Raw genomic sequence first — 23,946 nt, 5'->3', positions numbered from 1 at the left:
TCTCTCTCTCTCTCTCTCTCTCTCTCTCTCTCTCTCTCTCTCTCTCTCACACACACACACACACACACACACATACACACACACACACACACAAAGGAAAGAAAAGTATGGTGGTAATATTGGTATCACTCTTTCCCTGAGGCTGGTCAAGGAGGCTTCTCTCCTCCTATCACTGGCTACTGGGACAGTCAGGGTCAGTTCCATGACCTCTTCCCAGCAGCAGTGTCTAACCATGCACAGAAAAAAAAAAAAAATTCTTACCGGAGGCCCAGAGACACTAGCACCAGGAGGTCCCATAGGTCCTGTGTCTCCTTTTGAGCCTGGTGGTCCCTGAGGGAAAGACAGAGAGGTTGCTGGGGTAGGATTTGAAGTGAGCATAATCTAGCAGTGAGATGTACATGATCAGGTCCCAGGCAGCCCTCTGATGAGTGTTATTGATGAGTGTCTGATGAGTGTTACTCAGCCGTGGGATCCTTGTATCTGCAGTCCCAATACCTGCAGAGGAAGAGGCTCACCTGGGCACCTTTTTCTCCAGGGGAGCCAGGTGGTCCCTGAGGTCCCGGAAGTCCCTACAGATGGAAGGAAGCAGGGTTAGGTATCCTTAGCTTAGAATGGTCCCTTCCACTGTAAGCCACCTCTAGGCCCAAGGCAGACCTACCTGAATGCCAGGAAAACCCTGGACTCCAGGCTCACCCTGAAAGTCAGAAGGGTCAGTCTGAGGCACAGTGGCCCAAACTACCTGCCCCTTGGACCCATATCACTAGCAGATCTGGTCTGGGATAGGGTGTCTGCCAGCCCAAACTCTGGGGAGTTTCCCAAAGAGACACTAATGGTTAGAGTAGCGGGGGTCAAAACCAAATCCAGGACAGAAGCAACAGCAGACAGGGCTGCTGTGTGTGTGAGACCCCTGGTCACAGAGCTGTGCCCTTAATATTCAGGGACAGGAAAGGCCCTGGGGTTTGGGAGATGAACGGGAGCTGGCAGCCTTTAATGTGTTGGGAAAGGATAGAAAGTTAAAGATGAGGCAAGATACTCACCTGGGGCCCTTCAGCGCCCGTTCCTGGAGGTCCTGGCTCCCCCTGAAGAGGCAGAAGGACAGTCCCTGCCTGGAGATTCCCAGCCCCTCCTCCACCTTCTCCCCAGCTCCCGTGAAGCCTGGTTTCCTTCTACATTTTGCCACTCTGTACCTGACTCCATTCCCCACTCCAGGCCTTCTCCTCCTCCCTGAGCTACAGTCTAGGCCCCCATTTTCACACATACCTGTGTGCCCTTCAGTCCTGGAGGTCCTTGAACTCCTGGTAGGCCAGGCTTTCCCTAAAAGGCACAAGAGAACCCATAGATACCCACAGAGGGGAAAGCAGTGAGGGGGGCATGGGGGAGGAAATACCCAGGCAGAGAAGGACCAGGGGGCCAATTGATGCAACTTACTGGTTTCCCAGGCCGGCCCACACCTTCAGGACCTGGCTCTCCTTTGGGGCCTGGTTTCCCAGGCAGTCCAGCTATATCGGTCAACGCCCCCTGCAGACTAGGACAGGAAGTGCAGCCATCACCCTGGTCAGAGACAGGCACAGCCAGGAAGGAGCCTGTGAGCTGGGGCTGGTAGCCAGACCAGGAGGCATCCCAAAGGGAACCCTTGCTCCCTCTGAGAGTTCTACCCCTCTTTTGCTTTCCCTCAGCCTGAGACACAAAATAGGTCCCTGATGCTCCAAGCTGCAGTGAAGAGCTGAGGAACCTGGTACTTCCAGCCTTCTTTGAGGCTCCCTGGAGTCTGTCCCTTCATTAATCATCCCCTTGATTTCTATTTGCTAGCACAAACTCCTCCCGACTCCACCTAGACACCAACCTTTTCTCCTTTTGGCCCCACAGGGCCCCGGGCCCCAGGCTCTCCTGACAGTCCCGGCTGCCCTAGGGTGCCTGGCATTCCAGGGTCTCCAGGATTCCCAGCATCACCCTGTAAGGAGTAAAGTTCAAGCAAGATGGGGGACGGCCCAGCTGGGGACAGGTTGCCCCCTTGGGACCTGTGGGCACTCAGTCCCTCTCCCAGGCTGGGGGCTGGGAAATGAGTGGAGAATGGCACAAATAATTAAGAAAAGGGGCAGGGAGGTCTCCAAGAAGACCAGGTGCCCACCCACACCCGTGCCCACCCACACCCATGCCCATCCACATTCTCTTACCTTCTGACCCTTCAGTCCACGTTCTCCAGCTCTGCCCTGAGAAGGAAACAGTTCAGTACCCATTCACTCAGAGTGGACACTCCTGGTACCCAGCACCCACCATGTGAGACCCAGGGGGTGTGGCAGAAAATAAGACACAATAACCTCTCCTCTCATGCTAGGTAGCAGTCCCACATAGGTAAAGACAGTTCAGTCAGATGCTGCCTCTATGACCTGGGCAAGATAATTCATCTAGCCCCCAATCTAGCCTCAGTTTCCCTATCTGTCAAATGGGAATGATAAAATAGTATAGGCTTCTGCACCATATGGGTCTTGGGAAATGAGACAAGCTAATATATATGAACCAGCATGTGGCCCACAATGTCTGCTGGGTCAGTGTTTGCTATTACCATTAAAGCAGTGACCATAAATAATACCACAGCCTTCACGGTCATTCCTCTAATGCCTCTTATGAGCTGCTCTGGACATCATGACTAAGTTTTACCACAGCTCTACAGACAGGACATAGAAGGACGGAGTCAAAAATGACTTGCTCAAGTCAAAGATCTTATAAAAGGTAGAGCTGGGATTAGAACCCAGGTCTGTCTGAGGTGGGTGCCTTTTGCCTGCTCTGCCACAGTCTCAAGATAAAGGCCTGTGTGAGGCATGTGGGCTGCCTGCCACATGGGCACAGAGGCATTGATCCCTCCACATTGCCCCACTTTGCCCTTCTGCTCAGGGAGTCCAGAGACGCAGGGGAGGACCGCTCCTTTTTCTTGTATCCTGCCCATGACCATCTCCAGAGGTGCCAGAACTCACCTGTTTCCCTGGCAGGCCAAAGCCTGGAGGACCAGGCTCCCCCTTATCTCCGGCTGGGCCAGGCAAGTGAACTATGTGACTGTCTCCATTCTGAAGCTTAGACAAGACTGCACATGGCTCACAAGGCTCCCCCTGCCAAGCAAAGATGCTGGGTTAAGGGGTTCTTGGGGTTGGGGCTTGAGGACAAGGTTCAGGGTCTGGAGCTGCAGAATGCAGTCGATTCTGACACAGCATCTCTGTGTGTGGACTATCTCAGGAGAGACTGGGAGTACAGGGAAGAAAGAGAGACGGAAGCAAGGATGTGCTAAGGAGTTGGAATCTACATGGCAGGCAGTGGGGAGCTCAGGATCTGGAACAGAGCAAGCTAGAGCAAAAGGGTAAGGAGGGACTCAGACTCACCTTTGCCCCTTTGCTGCCTGCTGGTCCCACTGGTCCCGGTGGCCCCTACATAAAAAGTCACTTGTGATGATCCCTGTGCCAGTCTGGACTATGCACAGGCTCAGCCAGGCCTATCACCTCCCTAGTGGGGGAAAGGGGAAACTCCTCCTGCCTTACCCTCCCGTAAGCCACTTCCACTTGAAACATCCTTACCGGAATTCCAGCTTGTCCTGCCTCACCGAAATTACCCTGAGGGCCAAGCAGAAAACATACAGTCAAAGGGGGAACCAGGTAGAGGTGCCAAGGACATCTCCTGGCTAGGGAAACTGAGGCTCAGGGGACAAGTCCTCCAGGGAGTCTTGACCAGTCAGTCTGGAAACTACGTTTCTACAAGCAGCCTCCTATCACAGAACCCCAGTCCAGCTTCACCTCTAGCCCAACACAGAGCCCATGAAGTCATGTATTCAACAACTGCTCAATGAATGCCGTTTGCCCTGAGCACTGGACTAGGTGCTGTCTACATGAACAGCCAGACAAAAACACCTCATGGCCTTGCACACGTATTTTTGGTACCTCCTTATGTACCCTATGCTACATAGTCAAGGATGACCTTGAACTTCTGCCTCAGGTATGTGTCACTTTGTCCAGTTTATACAATGCTGGAGATAAACTTATGGCTTCATGAACGCTAGGCAAGCACTCTACCAATTAAACTACATTCTCAGCCTTTTTCCCCCATTTATTTATTTACTTATTTATTCATTTATTTATTTATGTGTATGTGTATTGTATATATGCATGTATATAAGCATGTTGTATATATGCATTCTGGTAGAGGCAGGGGTCAACATCAGGTGTCTTCCTCAATCTTTCTGCACCTAATTTTTTGAGATAGAGTCTCTCACTGACCCTGGAGCTTATCAGTTCAGCTAGGCTGACCTGCTGCTGCTGCTGCACCTGGCTTTTTATGTGAGTGCTGGGGATTCAAATCCAGGCCCTCATGCTTGCACAGCTAGCACTTTACCAACTGAGCCATCTCTCTAGCCCCCAGAGTTTTAAAATAGTGACCTCAGGGCCAGGTGTGGTGGTGCGCACCTTTAATTCTGGCACTTGGGAGGCAGAGGCAGGTGGATCTCTGTGAGTTCAAGGCCAGCCTGTTCTACATAGTGAGTTCCAGGTCAACTGGGGCTACAGGGAGACCCTGTCTCAAAAAGACAAAAACTTGTAACCATAAATAATAATGAGTGCTATGAAGGAAATACGGTAATGACACTGAATAAAAGAGGGTCCCATTTCAGATAGGTGGTTGGAGAAGTGGGACCACAATGATTATCAGAGAGATAATAAGATCAGGCAGTGAAAGAGGGTGGGGATGGAAATGTTCTACATTTCTACTGGGAACCATCTGTATATAATCTGACAAGTTCCAGAATGGAAGGAGGGTCAGATGACTAAATCATGGTAAGGCAGAGCAGAGAGGACCAGAAGAATCTAGAAAGGAAGACTGTCCAGGGGGAGGCCCAATGGGACTGAGGCACAAAGTCAAGTCCCAGAAAGATGGTAAGCAGGGAAGTAATGTCATAGGAGTTCTTTCTACAAAGGTAGGTTGACTGCTTAGGGATAAGGGTTGCAGTGGTCACAGGCAGGCCAGAGGCTGCCATCATCGGGTGAGAGAGTATGGGAACCCAGTGATGTGTGTGGAGAGAAGCAGGGAAACCAGGGAGATGTTATAGTCAGAATCATCATGACCTGTGGCTGGGAAGGATGGAAGGGGGAACGATGAGAGAAAAGGAGGAATCAAGTTTGGGCTTTGGGGAGGTGGGTAATAGGTAATAGGCTATTTGTCGATATGGAAAAGGCTCGTCAGACTTAGTGACATAGGTCTCTAATCCCAGCTACTAAGGAGGGTGAGGCAGGAGGATTGCAAGTTCCAGGCTTGTCTGAGATACACTGTGAATTCAAGGCCAGCCTGGGCAACTTAGTTAGACTCTGTCTCAAAATGAAGAGTACAAAGAGGCCTTCTTAGATCTCTACATGCAGAGGATATAGCTCCGTGACAGAGTGCTTGCTAAACATGTGCCAAGTTCTGGGTTCAATCCTCAGTAACACATACGTATACACACACACACACACACACACACACACACGCCCCAAATGGCAGTTGAAGCAAGGGTCTGCAGGGGTTATAAAAACTCCATTCAAGAAATGCCATATTTAGTTTGCCTGCTGGAGATGAGTCTGAACACATATCTCAGTGTCTCTCCCACCTGAGCACGCCTACACTCACAGACCCCTGATTTGAGCAACAATCTATTAGAAGTTCAATACTGTCATTTGTCTCTAACACAATCATAAACAGAAATGTTAATATGGGCATTGCAACTGAGTGACCGGCTGAGCACTGGAGATTACACTCCGGAGCCAGACTTCCTGGGCCCACATCCAAGCTCTGCATCCAAACAACCATGAAGCTTTGGGCAAAGTCTCTTGGTCTTTTTATGCCTCCCTTTCCTTATCCATAAGATGGGAATAGTAGAGAAACCTACCCCATCAGGTCTGGGGATGATAAAACAAGTTAAAGCATGCACAAGGCTTGGAACAGTGCCTGGCACATAATAAGAAGAAAACGAGCATTAAATATTATTTTGCTATAAGGTAGTCTTGAATGTGCTTAATAGTTTTAGATTATCATTAAATTAAAAATACAACACTAAGGAATTCTCTTGGAGAACATGAAGGTTCTTGGAAATAAATTCTTCGACTTTGCTCAGAAAACCCCCAATGAATGCATTTCACTGTGATTCTACAGCTCCATCTTAGGGCCACTCAGGGCCATCTCCCTCTGCCTTGCTGATGTGCTTGTCACCCAGCCTGGGCTAACCTTCTCTCCTTTCAGCCCTCTTGGCCCAAGAACTCCAAATTTCCCCTGAAAACACAACCAAGATGGAGTCACACACCTTCCCCTGACACCCAAGTTCCTAGTATCCCAGTGTCTAGCCATGAGAGAAAGCAACAACTGGGATTCTAAACTCCACATCCCAAAGGATGCTATATAATTACTTCTGCTATATAAGTGCTAAGAGGGAGCCACAGATGGGTAGCTCTGTGGGTAAGGCTGGAGGGAAGGACCAAGAGGGAGGCTGTTTCATGACCTCCCTTCTAGTCCCTTCCCTGAATCTCAGGGACCCAAAGAGCCAGGATGGCCACCAGTATCCCAAGGGACAGGCCACTCACCGAATAGCCAGGGGAGCCCAAATCTCCATCAAGCCCTGTAGCAGGCCCAAGTTGCTGGGCCCCTACACCTGAACTGCAGGATGAGCAGGGTTCCCCCTGGAGAAGGAAGAAAGGGATCAGAAATCTCCCAGGTAGGCAGAGGGGCAGCCAGGACATAGGGGCAGGAGGCCAGCCAAGACATGGAGAGGGGCATTCTGGGCCCCTACACCTGAGCTGCAGGATGAGCAGGGTTCCCCCCTGGAGAAGGAAGAAAGGGATCAGAAATCTCCCGGGTAGGCAGAGGGGCAGCCAGGACATAGGGGCAGGAGGCCAGCCAGGACATGGGTAGGGGTGTTCTCTTACCTTCTCTCCTTTCATGCCTTGGATGCCAGGGTCTCCCTGCAGGGAAAAATGGTTTATAAGCTAAGACTAGGCATATCGGGACACTGCAAATTCTCTAGACATATATGAGGACATCAGTGTGACATTCCATATGCCTCTTGAACAGTCAGAGTTCCCATGGGATTCAAGGCCAGCACCCCAGAGGCAGGGTCCCTCAACCCATATAATGAACAGAGAAATAGTCCAAGCTAAACTACCCCCATGGAAAGTTCCTTACATACCCGGTCACCTTTCAACCCAACAGTTCCTAGGCTCTCCTGAAAGAGAAAGGGTATGAGGGAATGGGATGGGGAGGCCAGGCCAGGATCCTAACCCAGCCCTGACCACTCCTTCTTACCACCTCCAGCCAACACCCAAGACCAGGGTTAGGCTTCACTCACAGTAAGGGTTAGCTCCATCCTAGCTTGCCCAAAAGACATCCTAGAGTCTCTTGGAGAGGACTGGGAAGTTACCATAGAGACCTGGGTGACACTCTAGCCAGCCCTTAGCTCTATGATTCAAACCCCTTCTGAGCTACCCTAGGCCTAATCTCCGTGACTTAGAGAAGTACCCAGTCCCTCTACCCAACTCCTCTCTATGATCATACTCCCAGGGTCTGTTTTGTAAATGTTCCTCAGTGGCCACCAAGGCACTCACCGTGGCTGGAGCAGGATTCCCTGGTTCTCCTTTAGGCCCTGGCTTTCCAGGGAGCCCTAGGAAGTTCTGGAACCCTTCAGGAAGTGTTGGACACACTTCACAGGGGTCTCCCTAGTGGAAGGGAGAGACCATGAGAGAATGGGGTAAGACTGAGACGCTCAGGAAGGCTGAAAGCCTCCTGCTCATACCACATACCAGGTGTCCCCAGTGTCCCCATCATCAAAGTGGACAGAAGGAACCCTACAATGGCTTCCTGGTCAGTGGCTCATCCATTCAGGGCAAGAGCCTCGGACACCCTGAAACTATGTCCTCACAGCAAGCCAGGAGAGATGATCCTGTCCTACTGACAGATGTTGAAACTGGCTGAGAGATAAGCTAGCTGACCCTCATATTCAAAAACCACACAGGTGGCAGAGGCAGGGTCTGGGTCTAACTGATCTCCAGGCTCGTGATCTAATCACATGCTGTCTCTAGGAATAAAAAAGGGATTAATTACCTAAGGCAGGCCCAGGGGACTCTTGTTCCCACCCCATCCCAGAGCAGTCAGACCTAGGACTCACCTTCTCTCCCTTTGTCCCTGGCACCCCTGGCTTCCCCTGTTGGCAAAGAAGCAGGGGCATTAGTGCCAGGGCAGAGGGAGTGATGTGCCAAGAGAGGGATGAAGACCCAAGCCCCTCCCCCTAGAGACCCTGGAAGAGCAGAACTGGGTACAGTGAGCAAGAACCCCCTCCCACGCCCCCTGCTCACTCACAGGCTTTCCTTCTTTTCCTGGTATCCCGGAACTGCCCTGTAGTCAGAAGAAAGTTCAAAGGTTCCCACCCATTTGACCTTCACCCATTTTCCCCTTCTCCATCCAGCCCTCTAGGTCCAATGTCGTCTCCATTTGGTCCATTTGCAAGGTAAACCCTTCCTTCCTGGTGCCTGTCTAGGAGCAGGAGGAAACTCAGGGCTCACTAGTACAACAGGTAGGAGGCGATCTCAGGAGGCCTCAGAGGAAGCACAGCAGGCAGACTGACTTGCTTGCTGCCCACCTAGGCCAAGGCACCTCAACTAACACTGGAGTGGAGACACACCCCACCAGAGCCCTGACCTAGCTGAGCCTCCTCAGTCCAGTGTCTGGCCTCTTCTGGTGACATGGTCACTGCATGATTGTGTTCCCCTCCCCTGCCTGTGTTGGTGCTCGCTGAACTGTGCTTACCTTGTCTCCCTTAGGGCCTGGTGAGCCACCTGGATCCCCCTGAGGAAAGAAACAGGATGATGCAAATTTTCTCTCTATAGCACGGTGAGGGGTTTTGCCTTAACCCGTCCCCCAGTCACAACTAGAATGGGGTCTTATCCCCCAACCCCAGCCAAGATAGAAAAAAGGTCTTTGAAGAGGACAGCAAAAGAATCCAGGGAATACTTACCGGAGTCCCAGGCATTCCTATCCCAGGGAGCCCAGGGGGTCCGGGGGGCCCAGGCTCTCCTGCCAGCCCCTCAGGCCCAACAAAGCCAGGGTCTCCCTGGTACACAAATAAGTGGGTATGAGACAGCTGCTACATAGTCCTGCCACCCATTCCCATGCCCAGAGAGTAACTCACTTTCTGTCCTTTGGGCCCAATGACACAGATCTCCCCTGGCCGGCCCTGTGAGGAAGAGGGCAGAGGTAGGGACAGTCAGAGGCCTGACACTTGCCCTTCTGTAGCAGGAAAATAAATACTGCCTGCCCCACCCTCACTTCCCTTCTCCCAAGCTAGACCCCACCCTGGTACCCCAAGGCCATCAAATGTCAGCAGGGTGTCTTGGCCAGGAGTCAAGAGGCCTGGGTTTAGGCTTTCTCTGTATCACACTGGCTCTGCCTCCTGAAGCACAGCCTCACCCTCCCTGGCCAAGGGGAGGGGCTGGATCTCTGGATTAGGTTCTAGCATCTTGGAGCTTAGCAGGAGGGTCCCCAGTACCGTACATCTCGGCCTGGCTTTCCAGGCAATCCTTTGAGGCCTCCATCTCCTTTCTCGCCTTTCTGGCCCTGGGGAAGGAAGAGGCAAGGTGAACAGAGTGGAAGGGAAAATGCAGGGCAGCTCCAACTAGGGGAAAAGCAACTGCCTTCCAGACCCCCGTCTCCTCTGCCTTTCCTGATATGGAATGACTTCCACAGGAGGGCAAACAGGAAGAATTGCCAAACCAGCCAGACCATTCACTCCACAAGCATGTAGCATGGCCCTCTAGGCATGGTGGGTTTGGACATGGAAGAGGACAACAGGAATGGGGAGGACAGTCAATATTACCGACTGTCGCCATCCTTTAGAAAGACCTTGGACACTTCCTTCTTCACGTATGTGGGGCCTGTGGGCCACCCTGGTACCCACCCCTTCAAAACTAGGCCTGTTACCTTCTGGCCTGTTGAGCCTGGTGGTCCCGAGGGTCCCTGAGATGAGGAAGGGGCAAAAAGAGTGAGTAAAAGAGAGAGGCAAGGCTGACCAGGACCCACCACCCCTGCCCTACTGTGTCCCAGGCTCACCAAAGTTCCTGACTCCCCTTTCTCTCCTTTTGGGCCTTCTGTACACTGAATAGGGAGAGATGGTGTTGAGAAAGGTCCAGGGCCAGCCCTGCTTCAGCCCTAAAGCAGGCGTCACCTCCTAGTCTTACCTGAAGCGGGGCATCTGGGGAGACTCGAACACAGTCATTACCCTGTGAGTAAGGAACAGGGGTGAGGGCTGAGGCTTCCTGGGGGAGTCACCCAAAACCTGTTGCTAGGAGAGGCCCAGGTGTCTATAGAAACCAGGCTTCCACACACTAACCCCTGAAGGACCCTGCACCATCCCCCATTTGATCAGGCTTCACATTGATGGGATACTGGCTTATACCCCCTGCCCCAAGCCCCAGGGCTAGCTGGGACAGACCCTGTGGTGGACTCGGCCCGGACACTTACCCGTGCTCCCTTCTCTCCCTTTGGGCCTGATGGACCAGGCAGGCCTTGCTCACCTTTCCCTCCCTGTGGGTGAAACCAGGGTGACGACTGGGCCTGGAGGTACCATGAGGGAGCCTCCGGGAAGTGCTCCCCAACCCTGGTCACCTCTATCTATCTACCATGCAAATGTGCTGCCATGCACACCCCCAACCATGCACCATATACACAAAAAGGCTGTTTGGCAAACCTATGGTTTCATGCAGAAGGTAGCCCTTCCTCCACACCCACAAGCATGCACACCAGCTCACATGCAGCATATCCAGGACACAGGGACACATGTGCACAGACATGCAGCATGAGATGAACCCATGGCAGCTGTGTCAAGCTGTCTGAGCACAAGCCTTATGCTTGCTAACATGAGACTCAGAAGAAGTTATGTCACCTCTCCGAGCCTCAGCTTCCCCATCAATAAAATGGAATCCATGTCAGCACCTATCTATAGGTGCTGTTTGAGAAAGATGGGGAGTGCTGTAGGCAAGGGCTAGGTAGTCTACACACAACAAGTCCATGAAAGCACAGCACATGCCTGCATGTGCCATGCTCACCCCATCACTCACAAGCCTTATGGCCCATTAGGCCCATAGTGTATATGTGTTCAACTCTCAGCCTGTGTATCATATATATGCAGACGTGTGTTTGAATACACAGCCACACCCCCACACAATCACTCTGAAACATTCTATGACCCATATATGGCACAGCAAGCCCTCAACTTCCCCCTAAGTAAAATGAGAGCGCTGATGCTACAGGAGGATGAGCATTGTGGGGGGCCCAAGAAAGTGGTAGGTGCGCACAGCAGGGCCTCAGAGAAGGACAGCACTGACTCCATACACGCACAGCCTGTTCTCTTCGACACACAGACACTCAACGGCTCCACACTTAAAAACATTCAGGTAGTCCTGATATAAACATGTGACCTCAGGGTCACATGCTATAGGATGAACTGAAGCCACCAAAGAGGTCAGAAGAATTCTTTTCTCTGCCAGGAATTACCTTGGGGCCAGAGGGACCAAGGGTCACCTAAGAGAACAGAAGAGATAAGAGAACATTGCACATCAGGGAGCAAGAGGGAACCAGGGTCCCAGAGAGGGCAGGCAAGTCCATTAGGCTCACACAGCGTGAGGCCAGGACCAACCACCTGTTCTGAATCCCAGCCCCTGTTCTGCCTCCTGGGCCAGTCAGCATGTTAACTCTATTTCCCAAGGATGCAAACCCAGCAGTAGGGTCTAAGTTACTTTCTCTAATCAGCCTGCCTTAGCCTAGCCCTGGCCCCAGTTGTTAGGCTAACATGGCTGCTTAGTTGCCATGACAACCTCTTCACATCTAGGGGGTACTGGATGGAAAGAGCAACAGATAGAAGTAGGAGTACTTCTGTTCCCCCAAAGCCAGGGAGCTTATGTCCTTTGCCGGCCAAAGCAGCATATTGGCGCACAACATGGTAACTCATGCTGCCCATGGAAGAGGCACAGTGGATACCAGCTGGTTTACACTGAACCCCAACTTCTGGCCTTCCAGACCCTGGAGGGGGGCTGGGTTAGACTAGCTAACAAGGAAGAGAAAGGGAGACTGCTTAGGCCCTGAGCTATGTGTGGTTCTGGGGATCAGTGCAGGGCCGTGCAACCCTGAGCTGTTTTTCCCGAGGTGACATGTGGTGCCTTCCAAGCAAAGGGGGTCTGAAATCTAGAAGGGAGGGCTAGGCTGGAATCAGCAACCAGGGTCCCGATTCCACATGGCCACCACCCATTCCATGATGCCCTGAATGGTAACATTCCACCAAGATCTCAGGGCCAAAGCTGTCCTCTGTGCACCCCTGATTTGGCAGGCATGGGGATGGGGGACAAGCCTAGGAGTCTGGCAGGAGCGGGAAAGTGCACAAAGCCCCCCTTGTCCTCAACCAGGAAGCTCCAGCCTACTCCAGGCAACATCCACACCCAGACCATGCCCATGCTGCCTTCACCCCTCCATCTACTCACATTGCTCACTGGGGCACCATGGACACAGGGTGGGCACTGGAAAGGAAGAACAGACTTGCAAGTCAATTCTGAGCCTCTGGAATCAGCCCTCCACTCCATCCCAGCCCAACACAGACACGCACACACACATATACAGAGAAAAGAGACAGAGAGAGACAGAGACAGAGAAAGACAAAGAGAGAGAGAGACACAAAGAGAAAGAGAGAGAGCCCAAATTGCATGGTACAAGTCCTCAGTGTGATCCCAGAAAGCACACAAAAGCCTTGCCCCTTATTTCTCACCCACCCAGACCTAGAGCCATTTTCCAGATGAGAAAACTAAAGCCCAGAAAGGAACAGTAGTGAGCCCCAGGCCACACAGCATGTCTGTGAAGGGTCCCATGACTAAAGCCTGGATATTTCCCATGATGCTCATGGCCATTGGCTTCCACCTCAGCAGGAATGTCCTCCAGAGTTTCCACCCTACAATCCAGGGCAGACAGGGTCCAGTGTTGGGTCCCAAAGGAATGCTGGGGGCTGCACAGTCATCCATCACCCCCATGCCCAGGCTCCATGCCCCAAAGCCTTATCCAAAGTGTTTGTGCTGACACACCCTCCCCAGAGTCCCCTGGCCAGTTCAGACAGGAGGCTCACCTCATCAGCTGCTGTCTCCCGGTGGGCCTGGGAAGAGAGGGGCATAGGAGTGGAAGGGGAACCCAGGATCAAGCAATGCTCCAACCCTTTGCCCAAGAGCCAGCAGGAGCCAACTCTCTAGAGAAAGCCCAGCACTGTCTGTCCCACCCCATCTGTTTTCCCTCTCAGAGCTGGCATCACATAACCCAGCTCTGTCCAGGCAGGATGAGAATAGGAGTGCAGTGTCTTCTCTGAGGGCTTTATAGAGGGCACACGGCGCAGAAAGAGAGCACCATGGGCTCCTCCCCCCACCTACCATCTCTACCTTTGTCTGTCTTTCTGTGTTCTGGCTGCTTCTTCCCATCAGCTGTGCATCCACCTGGGCAGACAGAGGGGTGAAAGGGGAATTCAGGCAGAACACGTGGACCCCCAGGTACCCCCTGGCATTTGGTACCTCTCAGGACATCAAGGGCTTGCTCAGGCCCCTGAGGCTGCCCTCACAGGCGTCTGCCCCTTCTTTTCCCTCTACCCATGTGATGTCGGAGAAAACAGGCTGTGAATCAATGGGATCTTGTGTTCCTGCAGCCAAAGGCCGGCATGATGCCAAGTGGGCAGGGACACTACCCAGCCAAAGTGGGGCTAAGGAAAGGATAGGGCTTCCCTGCCACCTCCAAAGAACCCAGGAGTGGACAGGGAAGCTGGCCATGGTGCTGGGCTAATGAGCAAGCCCTCGGCAAAACAGTGCAACCAGGGCTCTGGGCCCAGGTATACCTGTCCAAGAGAAACTGTACATGGGGTCCTGCCCTCCACAGGAGGGTCTATGTGGCATTAGTGAGAGTCTTGGCAAAGCCAGAGCTAGAGGGGCTTAATGCTCAATGCTGACAGGTAGCAGGCACAGGGTCACTCCATGGACCCTCTTTCTGCCCCTCTGAGTCCCATAGGGTAAAATACAAGTTGACCTAGCACCCAGGGCTCTTCCTCACTCTGGGCACAAGGCCAGTTGAGCCTGGTGGCTGGCCTCAACCAGGTCAGGGGTGGGACCATCCTGCCCACCCACCTTGCTGTTCTGAGGTTCCTCCAGACAGAAGCAGCGAGTGTAGACCTTGCCCTCCATCTGAGGATTGATCTCGATAAGCTCATTGCTCTGGGTGTCCCGGCGAGCCTTGGAGGTCTCTGGGGGACACTGCTCAGTATGGGGGAAAGGCCAGGGTCAGTAAAAAGACACATGCATCCTGAGACCTCCACCATCCCGTTGAAGGCTGCCCCCTCTCCAACACAGCATGTGCTTAGGTGGGCCACTCACCCCTCCTGGTAAGATCTCACAGCAGCCCTCCTCCAGCACCAGCTCTGGGTCACAGTAGATATGTGCCTGCTGAAGGTCAAACTGCAGGGAACACACCAGTTCATTTTATTTCTGATGATCAAATAATTCTGTGTCGGCCCCCAAAGAGGCTCAAAGATGTCTTCACCCCAGGATTTGACTTTAGGGTCTTTCCAGGCTGGCCGGGGAGACGATCAAGAATAGAGCGGTCACCAAAAGCAGAACGAGGTGGGCGGCAGGGAGGAAGAGTAGGCTCCATTCAAGCTGGGCCTAGTCAGCAGATGAATATGCAAGGAAAAACACTACAGGTAGAGTGGCCAGCATTAGCAAAGACACAAACATGCAAACATAGTAGGTGATCCAGCAGACTAAGTTGGAATTGACCAGAGGGGAACTGCATGGAAAAATGGAAGGAAGGAGCTGCTGCAGGCTCGTGGGGGACCCAGATTATGGAGGGCTAGGTGCCAGGTTAGCACATTTAGGCTGCATATGGAGAGCAAAGGGTGCAAAGGAGGTCTCTGAGCACAGGAAGTGTCTAGTCAGACACAGACTCCCCAAGGTAGGAGCAGAGGCTAGACCCCAGTCTAGCACTCACCGAGACAGGCTTGCCCTGCTCAGCATCTAAGCCCAGAAACACGTGGCCTCCAGGCCCCATGGGTCGCCGGGGCCCCAGAGGCTGAGAGGAGGCTGAGATGCAGTCCACATGCATGGAAGCCACACGTCCTGCCACACTCAGCATCAACTTGTGCCAACGCAAATCAAAGAGCTGGGGCACTGGGAAGATGCAGGACACAAAGTCTCCATCCTGTCCCCGTGCACGGAGCTCCAGACTCCGCTCCTGGCTATTGACTTCCAAGGAAATCTGTGGCACATTGGAAAAGAGAAAAGGACAGAGATTCAGAGATCCAGAGCCATGACATGGCAAAAGCCAAGAACCTCAAGTTGATGCCACAGGAAAGGAAACTGAGGCCTAGAAAAGGAAGAAAGCTGGCTGGGGTCACCAAGCAGTGCATCCTGAAAGGATGAGATGGCTACTGGTGGCTAGGCATGGTCTCAGGGTAGACATGGGATGGAGCAGGGAGGCCCTAGCAACCACAAGCTTGGATGGAAGCATGATGCTAAGGACTTGGTGTTGGGGAGGGACTCACCTGTGGGTACCCATCTGCATCGGTCACTTGAAACAAGTACCATGTATTCTGGAAGGTGTGTTTCTTCAGTAGGACTGTCAGGACCAGGGCAAACTCCTCTGGGAGGCCCCGAGGAAACACCCGTCTGCAATGGAGCAGAGAGGGTGGGTGCTCAGTGATGCCCAGGCCTGAGCACAGTGGCTCTCAGGACACACACCTCTAAACCCATGCACACATTCATTATGACATGCTCACTGAGCACCTTCTAGATACCAAGGGCTGGCTGGCTGCTGGGGAGGCCAGTGGGGAATATACATAGAAGATGCCTGTTCCCATGGAGTCCCCTGGAGTCTGATGAGGTGAGGAACATTAACAGAGAATCCTTGGATTACCATCTCAGGACTACATTAGAATTTGGCAGGGGGCTTCCAAGGAGGCCATCATGGCAGGTAGACCAGGGCTAGAAGAAGAGATGCTCAGAAAAAGATGAATGGGGTTCTACATGAACAGAGCAGCAAGAAGGAAGAGGAACATTTAGTAAGCAGGGGCCAGACCCACCCGGGGGATGCTGGGATCTGGACTTCACAGGAGGGCACACCCATGCAGGGACAGGCTCTCACCACCATCCTGGGAGTCCCATGGCACCCAGAGGATGTAAACCTGGTCCTGCCCACTGCCAAACAGAGTTGGGCTGGGGATGCCAGGTACCACATACAGAGCCCACCCTGCAAGCCCAGAGGTAGAGAGTAGATTGATTTCTGGCTGGAGGATGCATAAAATGACCCCTAGAGAGGTCCTGGGGCTGGGCCCCACATCAGGAGTTGCACGGGTATGGCTGAGGTCAGTGTGGATTCCAAGTGGTCACCCCAAGACCTTTACCGTGTGGGCTGGGTGAGCGAGGCAGCCCCCAGCCTCAGGATGAGTGGCCCCTTGGGGTTACGGATCTTCTTGATGGCAGATGTCTTCATGAGGTTCAGTCGGCGGATGAGGTTGAAGCCTTTGGGGGAGACACCAGAGGAAGGGCTCAGGTGGGCAGGCAAGGAATGCATGTCACTGGGGGAAGACGGGGCAGCAGGTGGAGGCTGCACTTACCAGTGACATTGGCCGATAGGTCACTGCTGTGTTCCAGCTTGAGTCCTTCTTGCTGTGAAGACGGGCACTGCTCACCTGGAAGAGAGTTGGCCCCGGGGCTGAGTAAGTCAACAGCAGCACAAGACCAGAGCCCCAGGAACCCCCATCTCCCAACACCTGCAACCAGGGCCAGGCTAACAAGGGAGGGAGTGAAAGAGACCCTGGGTAGTCCAGAATCCAGACAGTGATGAAGCATGTATATGCATGTACATGAGGCATGCCTAGGTAGAAAGCAGAGGAGCCCTGCAGGAGGAAGGAATGTCAGCTTCACGCACATGTGGTGTTATGTGCAACCGCACAAACATGACTGTACATGAATGAACTGTGCATAACTGTGCCTTTAGGACTGCCATGTGCACTAGTATACATGTCCTCTGTAAAGGGTGGAGTTCCACTTCCCATATCCAAAGCTGACAAACAAGCTAGATACAAGTCTGAGCTAACAGAATGACTTTTCACCTGCATATCCACCTAGTGTAACAGGGAGAAGAGATAGAAGGGCTGAGGGGACCACAAACTCAAGGATACCACCAGAGTTTTAGACCCTAGGCAGGGCATATTAAGAGGGTATGGTTTCCCGGACAAAAGCACAGATCTCCAAAGCCCCAAGGGGACAAGTTGGTGGCTATAGACCTCTTTTCCTGGGGCTGTGTTTCTCTTCCCATGAGAAGTGTTGACAACTGTGCTACATCAAAGAGACAGAGGCTAAGATCAAAAAGGCTATCCCAGTGAGATAGATGGGGACGCTGGGCCAAGCTAGTCAAGTCATCTCTCAAGATAGCCAACTCCCTACCCAGCCTGGCTGAAAGGAGAGCCCTATGTCCCTGGGCACAGTGACCCACTGGAATCTCCACCCTCAGGTCTGGCCGGAAAGACCTTTTCTGACTTCAGCCTCACAGCAGGAGTGGGTGACTCACCCTTGGCAATGGGCCCAGATTCCTTACAGATGTTGAAATCTTCTGCCCCAGCCCCCCAAGGAACCTAGCAAAAATTCTCCCTCACACAGAAACACACATGTGCACCCTGAATGCATAGCCCCTCTTGCTTTGCTTTAGTGCATGGTCTTCCTGCCTCTCTTGGCTGCCTGGACATGGGTTTTAGGAGTTCTGCTCCTGCCTGGCTAGGAGGTACAACTACTGAGTCCAGAGGACACCTCAAAAGGCTGGGCAGGTTGCCTGGTCAACTTCCCCTGGCATTGGTTCCTGGAAAGCTGTGCCTTCTCCCTATCCAGAGTCTGGGCCTTGGAGACCCAGGCTAGTGTGTAGGAGGAGCCTGTGGTCGGAGGATGGAGTCATCACCCTGAGAAGGAGCAAGGGGCTCAGCAGCTTTCAGGAGGCACTGCCTTCTGAAGGGACAGTGTAGCTCCCATTCCTCCCCATCCTGCTGGTGGTCAAGAAGTATAAGGATTGGCTTGTGCTGTGGATAGGGCCTGTTCTCCCCATAACAGAGACTCAGGAGTACATTCAAACACTGAGTTGCTCCAAGATACAAACCCAGGGATGCTCAAAGACAAGCCAACACACATGCCAGCTCACTCCATGGGCTCAAGTGTGAAAGCATCTCAGGCCACCACGAGCCCAGACCCAAACGTCCACATGACTGGGTCCTACCTGGTCATATATGTGCAAAGACCCTAGTACCTCAGAGAATCAGAGGAAAATGCAGACCTGTGTCTCACCTGGATTTGCCCCATGGCTGAAAGTAGTCCAGAGTCCGAGCAGGCACAGGCCAGGAGCCCAGGATGCCCACATACTGACCCCAAGGGATCAGTTGCAGCCACAGTGCCTAAAAACCAGAGACAGAAGATAGGCTCCGAAATACCCACAAGACAGCTGTATACCTGGCTAAGTCATAGCTGTGTATGGGTCCTAGACACCAGGGATTACAGTGGCAAGAGGTCTAGCCAGGCATCAGTCCGTCTGAAGGGCCCCACACAGGCCTGGGGCAAGAATCTGGGCAGGGGTGCTAATGAAAATATTTAACCACCGGTATGGCACAGACACCCACCAGCCAGAGCAGAAGGCTGGCTAGAGCATGCAAACAGGACTCAGGATGCATCTGGCTGTGCCGGGGGTTAAGCTGCTGGGTTGAGAAGAGGTCTAGAGGGTCCTAGAAGACCACAGGAACGTGGGATAGTGAGGGAGCCTGAGCAGAGGCTATGTATCAAAATGCCTGGATGCATCCCAGAACTTTAACAACTCCTGCACTGTGTGGCACATAGCAGCCCGGTACCTGTCAAGCTGTACCCAGCTCAGCTCAGGTAGCCCTGCTAGGCACCCACAAGGCCAGGCTGAATCTCTTGGCAGGCATCACAGAGCTGTGTGGGGGCCAAAGCAGCTTCCCCTTCTGTGTACAGGGGGCAGGAGAGCAGGTCACCAGGGCTCAGCACCTTACTGACAACTTCCCTTGCTGATGGATACTTGTCTTTTAGTTTTATTAAACCCTGATGGATGGGCCCAGATAAATCAATGCAGGCTCAGCAAGTGGCCAGCAGAGTCATATATCATCTGGCCTCTTCTAGGACAGGCAGCTCATGAGTACGCAGGGCCATGTGTGTGTCAGCACAACACAGGGGCACAGACACATATGTAGCAACTCTACAAGCAATCACACCTAGCTGCACACAGATATGCTCACAGAAACATGAGATATGACACATATACACACATGCACAGAGTCAGCCTATGACCACCAGCCCTCCAGGAGGCCTTCCTGTTGGGAAGTTCTTATGCAAGTCTAATCCCATTCCTTCTAGAGGAATCATTTTCGTTCCCTCAATCTTGGGTAGGCAATGAAAGAACCCCTTCCTCCAATATATTTGGGGGTTGGATTCCAGCTCCCTTCTCCCTGGGATGGAACTGTGTCCCCATCCTAAAGGAAAGCAAGTTCCACTTTCAAACCCTACCATGGGCTTCCCTTCTTATCAGCCAATGGAAGGGCTTCCGGCTGCTGGCCACATGAGGGTGCATGTGGAGGCATGAACATGGATGTGCTGTTAGCTTTCTGTTCCCAGTCCCCGGCCTCCACTCTCAGGCCTCAGTCTGAGTGGGGCCTATAAAGATAGCTAGAGAGATGCTTGTAAAGAGATCCCGCCCCCCTCAACACAGGCACAGATGAAGACAGAGACAACAAGACCAGGATTGGGTTTCCAGCTTATCTTGCTGTAGAGAAGAGGACTGAGCCCCAGAGAGGGGATGCCACTTGCCCCAGGTCACACAGCAAGTGGTGGGCAGAAAGGGCCCTTTCAGCCTAGAGGAGGCAAGCAGCCTAGTCCTTGCCCACTTACCAATGGCTGGGGAGGCCCTCACTGAGCAATCCTGGCAGCCCTGGGACGGCCAGCCAGGGGAAGCAGGACCTGGGGTCCGGGAGCCCCGTGGGGGGTTCTCGATCTCTCCCTGCAGGGCCGTGCGCCCCCAGCTTTCCGGCGCCTGGAGCTCTGTCGGATGAGTGCAGCGCGGCGCACGCCTGCCGGGACCGGTCACCGCGGGAGGGGGAAGAGGGGCGGTTCCAGGGGGCTGGGGGGCTGCCAGGAGGCTAATGGAACACAGCTGGGCCGGCCCGCCAGGCTGGAGGAGGAGGGAGGCTGGAAGGGCCGGGTGGCGGCGGAGGCGCAGGCTGTTCGGCCGCACAGCCCAGCTCCTGGCCTGGCCGAGCGCCGGGCCCGCCTCTCCCACTTCCCAAGCCAGGTGAGCCAGCGAGCAGGAGGGAGGCGGGACCCTGCGTGCCCGGAGCTGCCCTAGAAGGGGCGCCTGCAGCGCAGCAAGAGCCAGGCCTGGAGGGCCTCCTCTGTACCCCCCCTTTCTCTTCCCTGGCTGGAACCCCAGAAATGAGGGGTCCCTCCTCCAAGACCTGTGGAACCCATGACGTGGCTGCTGATCAAGCCTCAGTGGTCAGCTTTTTCCAGTCCCTCTGCGCTGGGGGAGGACAGAATCCCCTTCCAACCCCTGTGCTAGATTAACCCCTAATGCTCTGCCTTCATTCCTACAGAAGTGGAATCCAGCCAATCCCCCCTGCTCCTCCTTGGACTCTCATAAAATTGGAAGCCCCCCCCCATCCCTGCTCCAGTGTGTGTATGCATGCCATGGCACACATGTGGATGCCAGAAAACAATTTTCAGGAGACAATTTTCTCCTACCACATGAGTCTCTGGGTTGGAACTAAAGTCTTCAGGCTTAGCAGCAGCACCTTTCCTAGATGAGCCATCTTACCAACCCCTGGACTTTTTTGTATTGAACCTAGGCAAATGTTCTGCCACTAAGTTACACCCCCATCATCCCTCTTGTGTGTGTGTGTGTGTGTGTGTGTGTGTGTGAGAGAGAGAGAGAGAGAGAGAGAGAGAGAGAGAGAGAGAGGGGTACGGTGATATGTGTTTGTGCAGGTGTACATGTGCATGTATGTATGTGTGTGTGGAAGCCAATGGTCAACATCAACTGTCTTCTACACTCACTATCTTATTTTTTATTTATTATGTGTTTTTTATGTGTATGAGTGTATTGCCTGCATGTATGTAAGTGCACCCATGTCGTTCAATGCCCACGGAGGTCAGAAGAGGGTGTTGGATTCCCCTGGAACAGGAGTTGTATGTGGCCATGTAGATGCTGGGAACTGAACCTGGGTCCTTTGCAAGAGCAGCAAGTGCTTTTAATGGCTGAGCCATCTCTCTAGCCCCTTGACCTTGAGATAGGGTTTCTCACTGAACCTGGAGCTTACCAATTCAGTCAGACCAGCTGGCCAATGAGCTCCAGGGATTCACTTGTTTCCACCTCTCTAATGTTGGGATTACATGCACACCCTGCAATATCCAGTTTTTATGTGGGTGCTGGGGGTCCAAACTCAAGTTCCCAGGCTTGCATGGCAAGCACTCTACCAACTGAGCCATCCCCCAACACCTCCCCAGGCTGACTTTTTACTTCTTGTTTTGAAACAAGGTCTCACTCAGTTGCTTAGGCTGGTCTTGAACTTGCTTTGTAGCAGAAGCAGGCTTAGAAATTTCAATCCTCCTGCCTCAGCCTCCTGAGTAGTTGGGATTAAGACTTGCATATCAGGCCTGGATAAAATCTACTTTTTACCTCTAATTCCACTTGCACATCTGTGAGATAAGATGACAGCATCTGTCTGGTATAATTTTGTTAAAGGAAATTCATTAATGTCTGTAGAAACGCTTAGACATGGTCTTGGAATGCAAAAGGAGAGATGCTTGCTGCTGTTTTCATTATTTTGGGGATCCCTGGCAGAAGATGGAGTGGGTGGAGGATGGGGAATAGGAGTTAAACTTATTCAACAGTGATGGGGAGGGGATGCTTTATACACAGTGTCTAAAGAAGCAAAAGGAATTGAGATTGGATGAACAACTGGACTTCAGAGGAGGAAGAGACAGGTCAGTTCTGTTGAGGTCAGGGGAGGTAGACTGGATGAATCCCCCTCACAAGGATCTCTCCCTAGACACAGCAAACAAATTTCTTAGCACCAAGGAAAGAAAACCACAGGAAATGGGTTTAAGAGTCCCATGAATGGTATGGTGGATGTGGGGGATGGAGGGGGAGCGGCTGAATGCCTTGTCTTGTAGGCATGGGCTTCCTATTGGAGCAGGCCATATAGCTGTAACCCTGTGGTCTCAGCTGACCCAGACAGGGGGCTAACAGGCCTGGGGTTTCCCACCTCCAGCCCTAGAGGCACTGAGTCAGTGGAAACCCCGACCACGGCCACGAAGGCTCTGCATTGTGGTCCCTGTGCTGGGCCTGGGCCCAGATGTGGTGATGGCAGTGGTGGAGCCTGGGAAGTGCTGAGCTCAGCAGGAAGGAAGTGCAGGGGGTGGGGCTTTCAGAAGGAGGCCTTGGCAGGCATAGTCAGGTTTACTCCTGCAGTACCACCAGCTCTGAGAGCACAGGAAAAGGAAAGAACACAAGTCAGTCTCTATACTTATCCCCATCTTGCTGAAGGGAAACCCAGAGCAAAGGAACAACACAACTTGTACAGCATCACACAGCCCATGGGTAAGTGGAGTGGAGACCACGGCCAGTAAACCTAAACAACACAGGCTACCACTCTGTGGCATTCTGGCCACTCCCCATCTTCACTCATTCATGCCCCAGATGGGTGGTGACTAGGCCAGAGCAATTAAAACTTCACATGCAGGAATCTGAGAAAGGAGGTATCCAGAGGCCTTTCGATGGCACCCCAAATGTGCCCCTAAGAAACCTAGGTCACACCCTCTGCCTAGGTCCACCATCAGTCTCACATACTGACATCCCTTCTTAACTCTGACACATGGGCACATAGCCATATAGGTTCTCACACAGCCCCTATGTGTACCCGCCCCTCATGCATCTGGAGTCTTGTTCACACAGATATGTGCACACACACAGCACATCTTTCGTAGGACAGATGTAACCCCATAGGATTAGATGTCAGGACACATTCGAACACAAAGAGGTACATCTCAAAATGTATATGGTATTCTGTGGGGAGGTGTACCCCCAGCTACTGAGGAGTGTGAAGCAAGTCCAAGGCCAGACCCTATCTCAAAGTAGTTTTTTAAAATTTCATATGTATGAGTGTATTGCCTGCATGTATTTAAGTACACCCGTGTAGTGCAATGCCTATGGAGGACAGAAAAGGGCATCGGATCCCCTGGAACTGGAGTTACGGGAGGTTGTTAGCCATCATGTGGGTGCTGAGATTTGAACCCAAGTCTTCTACAAGAACAGCCAGTGCTCTTAACCACTGAGACATTGCTCCAGCCCCTCAAAGTAGTGTTTAAATGACTGGGGCATTCGTTCAATGGTAGGATATGTGCCCAGTATTGAAAAAAAAGTGTCATATAGATTTGACTGCACATCCATAGACGTGTACACAAAGACATACACATAGAAACACAGGCCTGTGTCCACAGGCATAATTACTCAGCTATGCAAGCAGACATGCACACACTGTCACACATACATATGTACAGCTATGTGGACACATTAGCATGCACTCGGCCCCAGAAAGCCCTACATGCCAGCAAGCAGGGTATTCCATGGGGCCAGGCTCAGTGCCCTCACCCCAGATGGCGTCGCCCGAGGCAATCAATGCTGCTAATCACCACCAGCTGCCCTGGAGCCTGCTTGCTGCTGCTGGGTGGGGCCACAAAGACCTCCTGGGCCTGGACTAACACACACAGATGTTGGCAATGCTCAAGGGCCCTCCCATTACCCCAGCTGGGAATCCCCGCCTGGCAGGGGCAGTCTTTGGGG

General features: G+C 52.8%; 1 protein-coding gene across 6 annotated transcripts in view; it reads right to left on the bottom strand.

Annotated features, from left to right (window-relative positions):
• Col16a1 (collagen type XVI alpha 1 chain) overlaps positions 1-20,379 on the bottom strand; it is a 50,974-nt gene extending 30,595 nt beyond the window's left edge. For 2 of the 6 annotated variants that reach the window (XM_029553611.1, XM_029553618.1), the window contains exons 1-37: positions 19,998-20,379; positions 18,390-18,496; positions 16,673-16,747; positions 16,460-16,577; positions 15,602-15,725; positions 15,049-15,315; positions 14,436-14,516; positions 14,190-14,315; positions 13,449-13,511; positions 13,154-13,180; positions 12,522-12,557; positions 11,542-11,568; positions 10,510-10,572; positions 10,227-10,268; positions 10,099-10,143; positions 9,970-10,005; positions 9,544-9,606; positions 9,182-9,226; positions 9,008-9,103; positions 8,800-8,838; positions 8,353-8,388; positions 8,162-8,197; positions 7,602-7,712; positions 7,187-7,222; positions 6,927-6,962; positions 6,585-6,680; positions 3,564-3,599; positions 3,372-3,416; positions 2,973-3,104; positions 2,175-2,210; positions 1,844-1,951; positions 1,429-1,551; positions 1,261-1,314; positions 1,038-1,079; positions 659-694; positions 516-569; positions 262-330 (exon numbers count right to left, since the gene is read on the bottom strand). In XM_029553611.1, the coding sequence (XP_029409471.1) occupies positions 262-330; positions 516-569; positions 659-694; positions 1,038-1,079; positions 1,261-1,314; positions 1,429-1,551; positions 1,844-1,951; positions 2,175-2,210; positions 2,973-3,104; positions 3,372-3,416; positions 3,564-3,599; positions 6,585-6,680; positions 6,927-6,962; positions 7,187-7,222; positions 7,602-7,712; positions 8,162-8,197; positions 8,353-8,388; positions 8,800-8,838; positions 9,008-9,103; positions 9,182-9,226; positions 9,544-9,606; positions 9,970-10,005; positions 10,099-10,143; positions 10,227-10,268; positions 10,510-10,572; positions 11,542-11,568; positions 12,522-12,557; positions 13,154-13,180; positions 13,449-13,511; positions 14,190-14,315; positions 14,436-14,516; positions 15,049-15,315; positions 15,602-15,725; positions 16,460-16,577; positions 16,673-16,747; positions 18,390-18,462 (2,532 nt within the window). In that variant the 5' untranslated portion in view covers positions 18,463-18,496; positions 19,998-20,379. The remainder of the gene's footprint in view (positions 1-261; positions 331-515; positions 570-658; positions 695-1,037; positions 1,080-1,260; positions 1,315-1,428; positions 1,552-1,843; positions 1,952-2,174; positions 2,211-2,972; positions 3,105-3,371; positions 3,417-3,563; positions 3,600-6,584; positions 6,681-6,926; positions 6,963-7,186; positions 7,223-7,601; positions 7,713-8,161; positions 8,198-8,352; positions 8,389-8,799; positions 8,839-9,007; positions 9,104-9,181; positions 9,227-9,543; positions 9,607-9,969; positions 10,006-10,098; positions 10,144-10,226; positions 10,269-10,509; positions 10,573-11,541; positions 11,569-12,521; positions 12,558-13,153; positions 13,181-13,448; positions 13,512-14,189; positions 14,316-14,435; positions 14,517-15,048; positions 15,316-15,601; positions 15,726-16,459; positions 16,578-16,672; positions 16,748-18,389; positions 18,497-19,997) is intronic. The other 4 variants (XM_029553625.1, XM_008848183.3, XM_029553615.1 and 1 more) reach the window with 4 other exon arrangements.
• Between the last annotated feature and the right edge of the window lie 3,567 nt (positions 20,380-23,946).

Source organism: Nannospalax galili, unplaced genomic scaffold, assembly GCF_000622305.1.
Source record: "Nannospalax galili isolate Female #2095 unplaced genomic scaffold, S.galili_v1.0 scaffold111, whole genome shotgun sequence".
Taxonomy (NCBI): domain Eukaryota; kingdom Metazoa; phylum Chordata; class Mammalia; order Rodentia; family Spalacidae; genus Nannospalax; species Nannospalax galili.
This window is presented reverse-complemented; position numbering and strand designations above follow the sequence as displayed.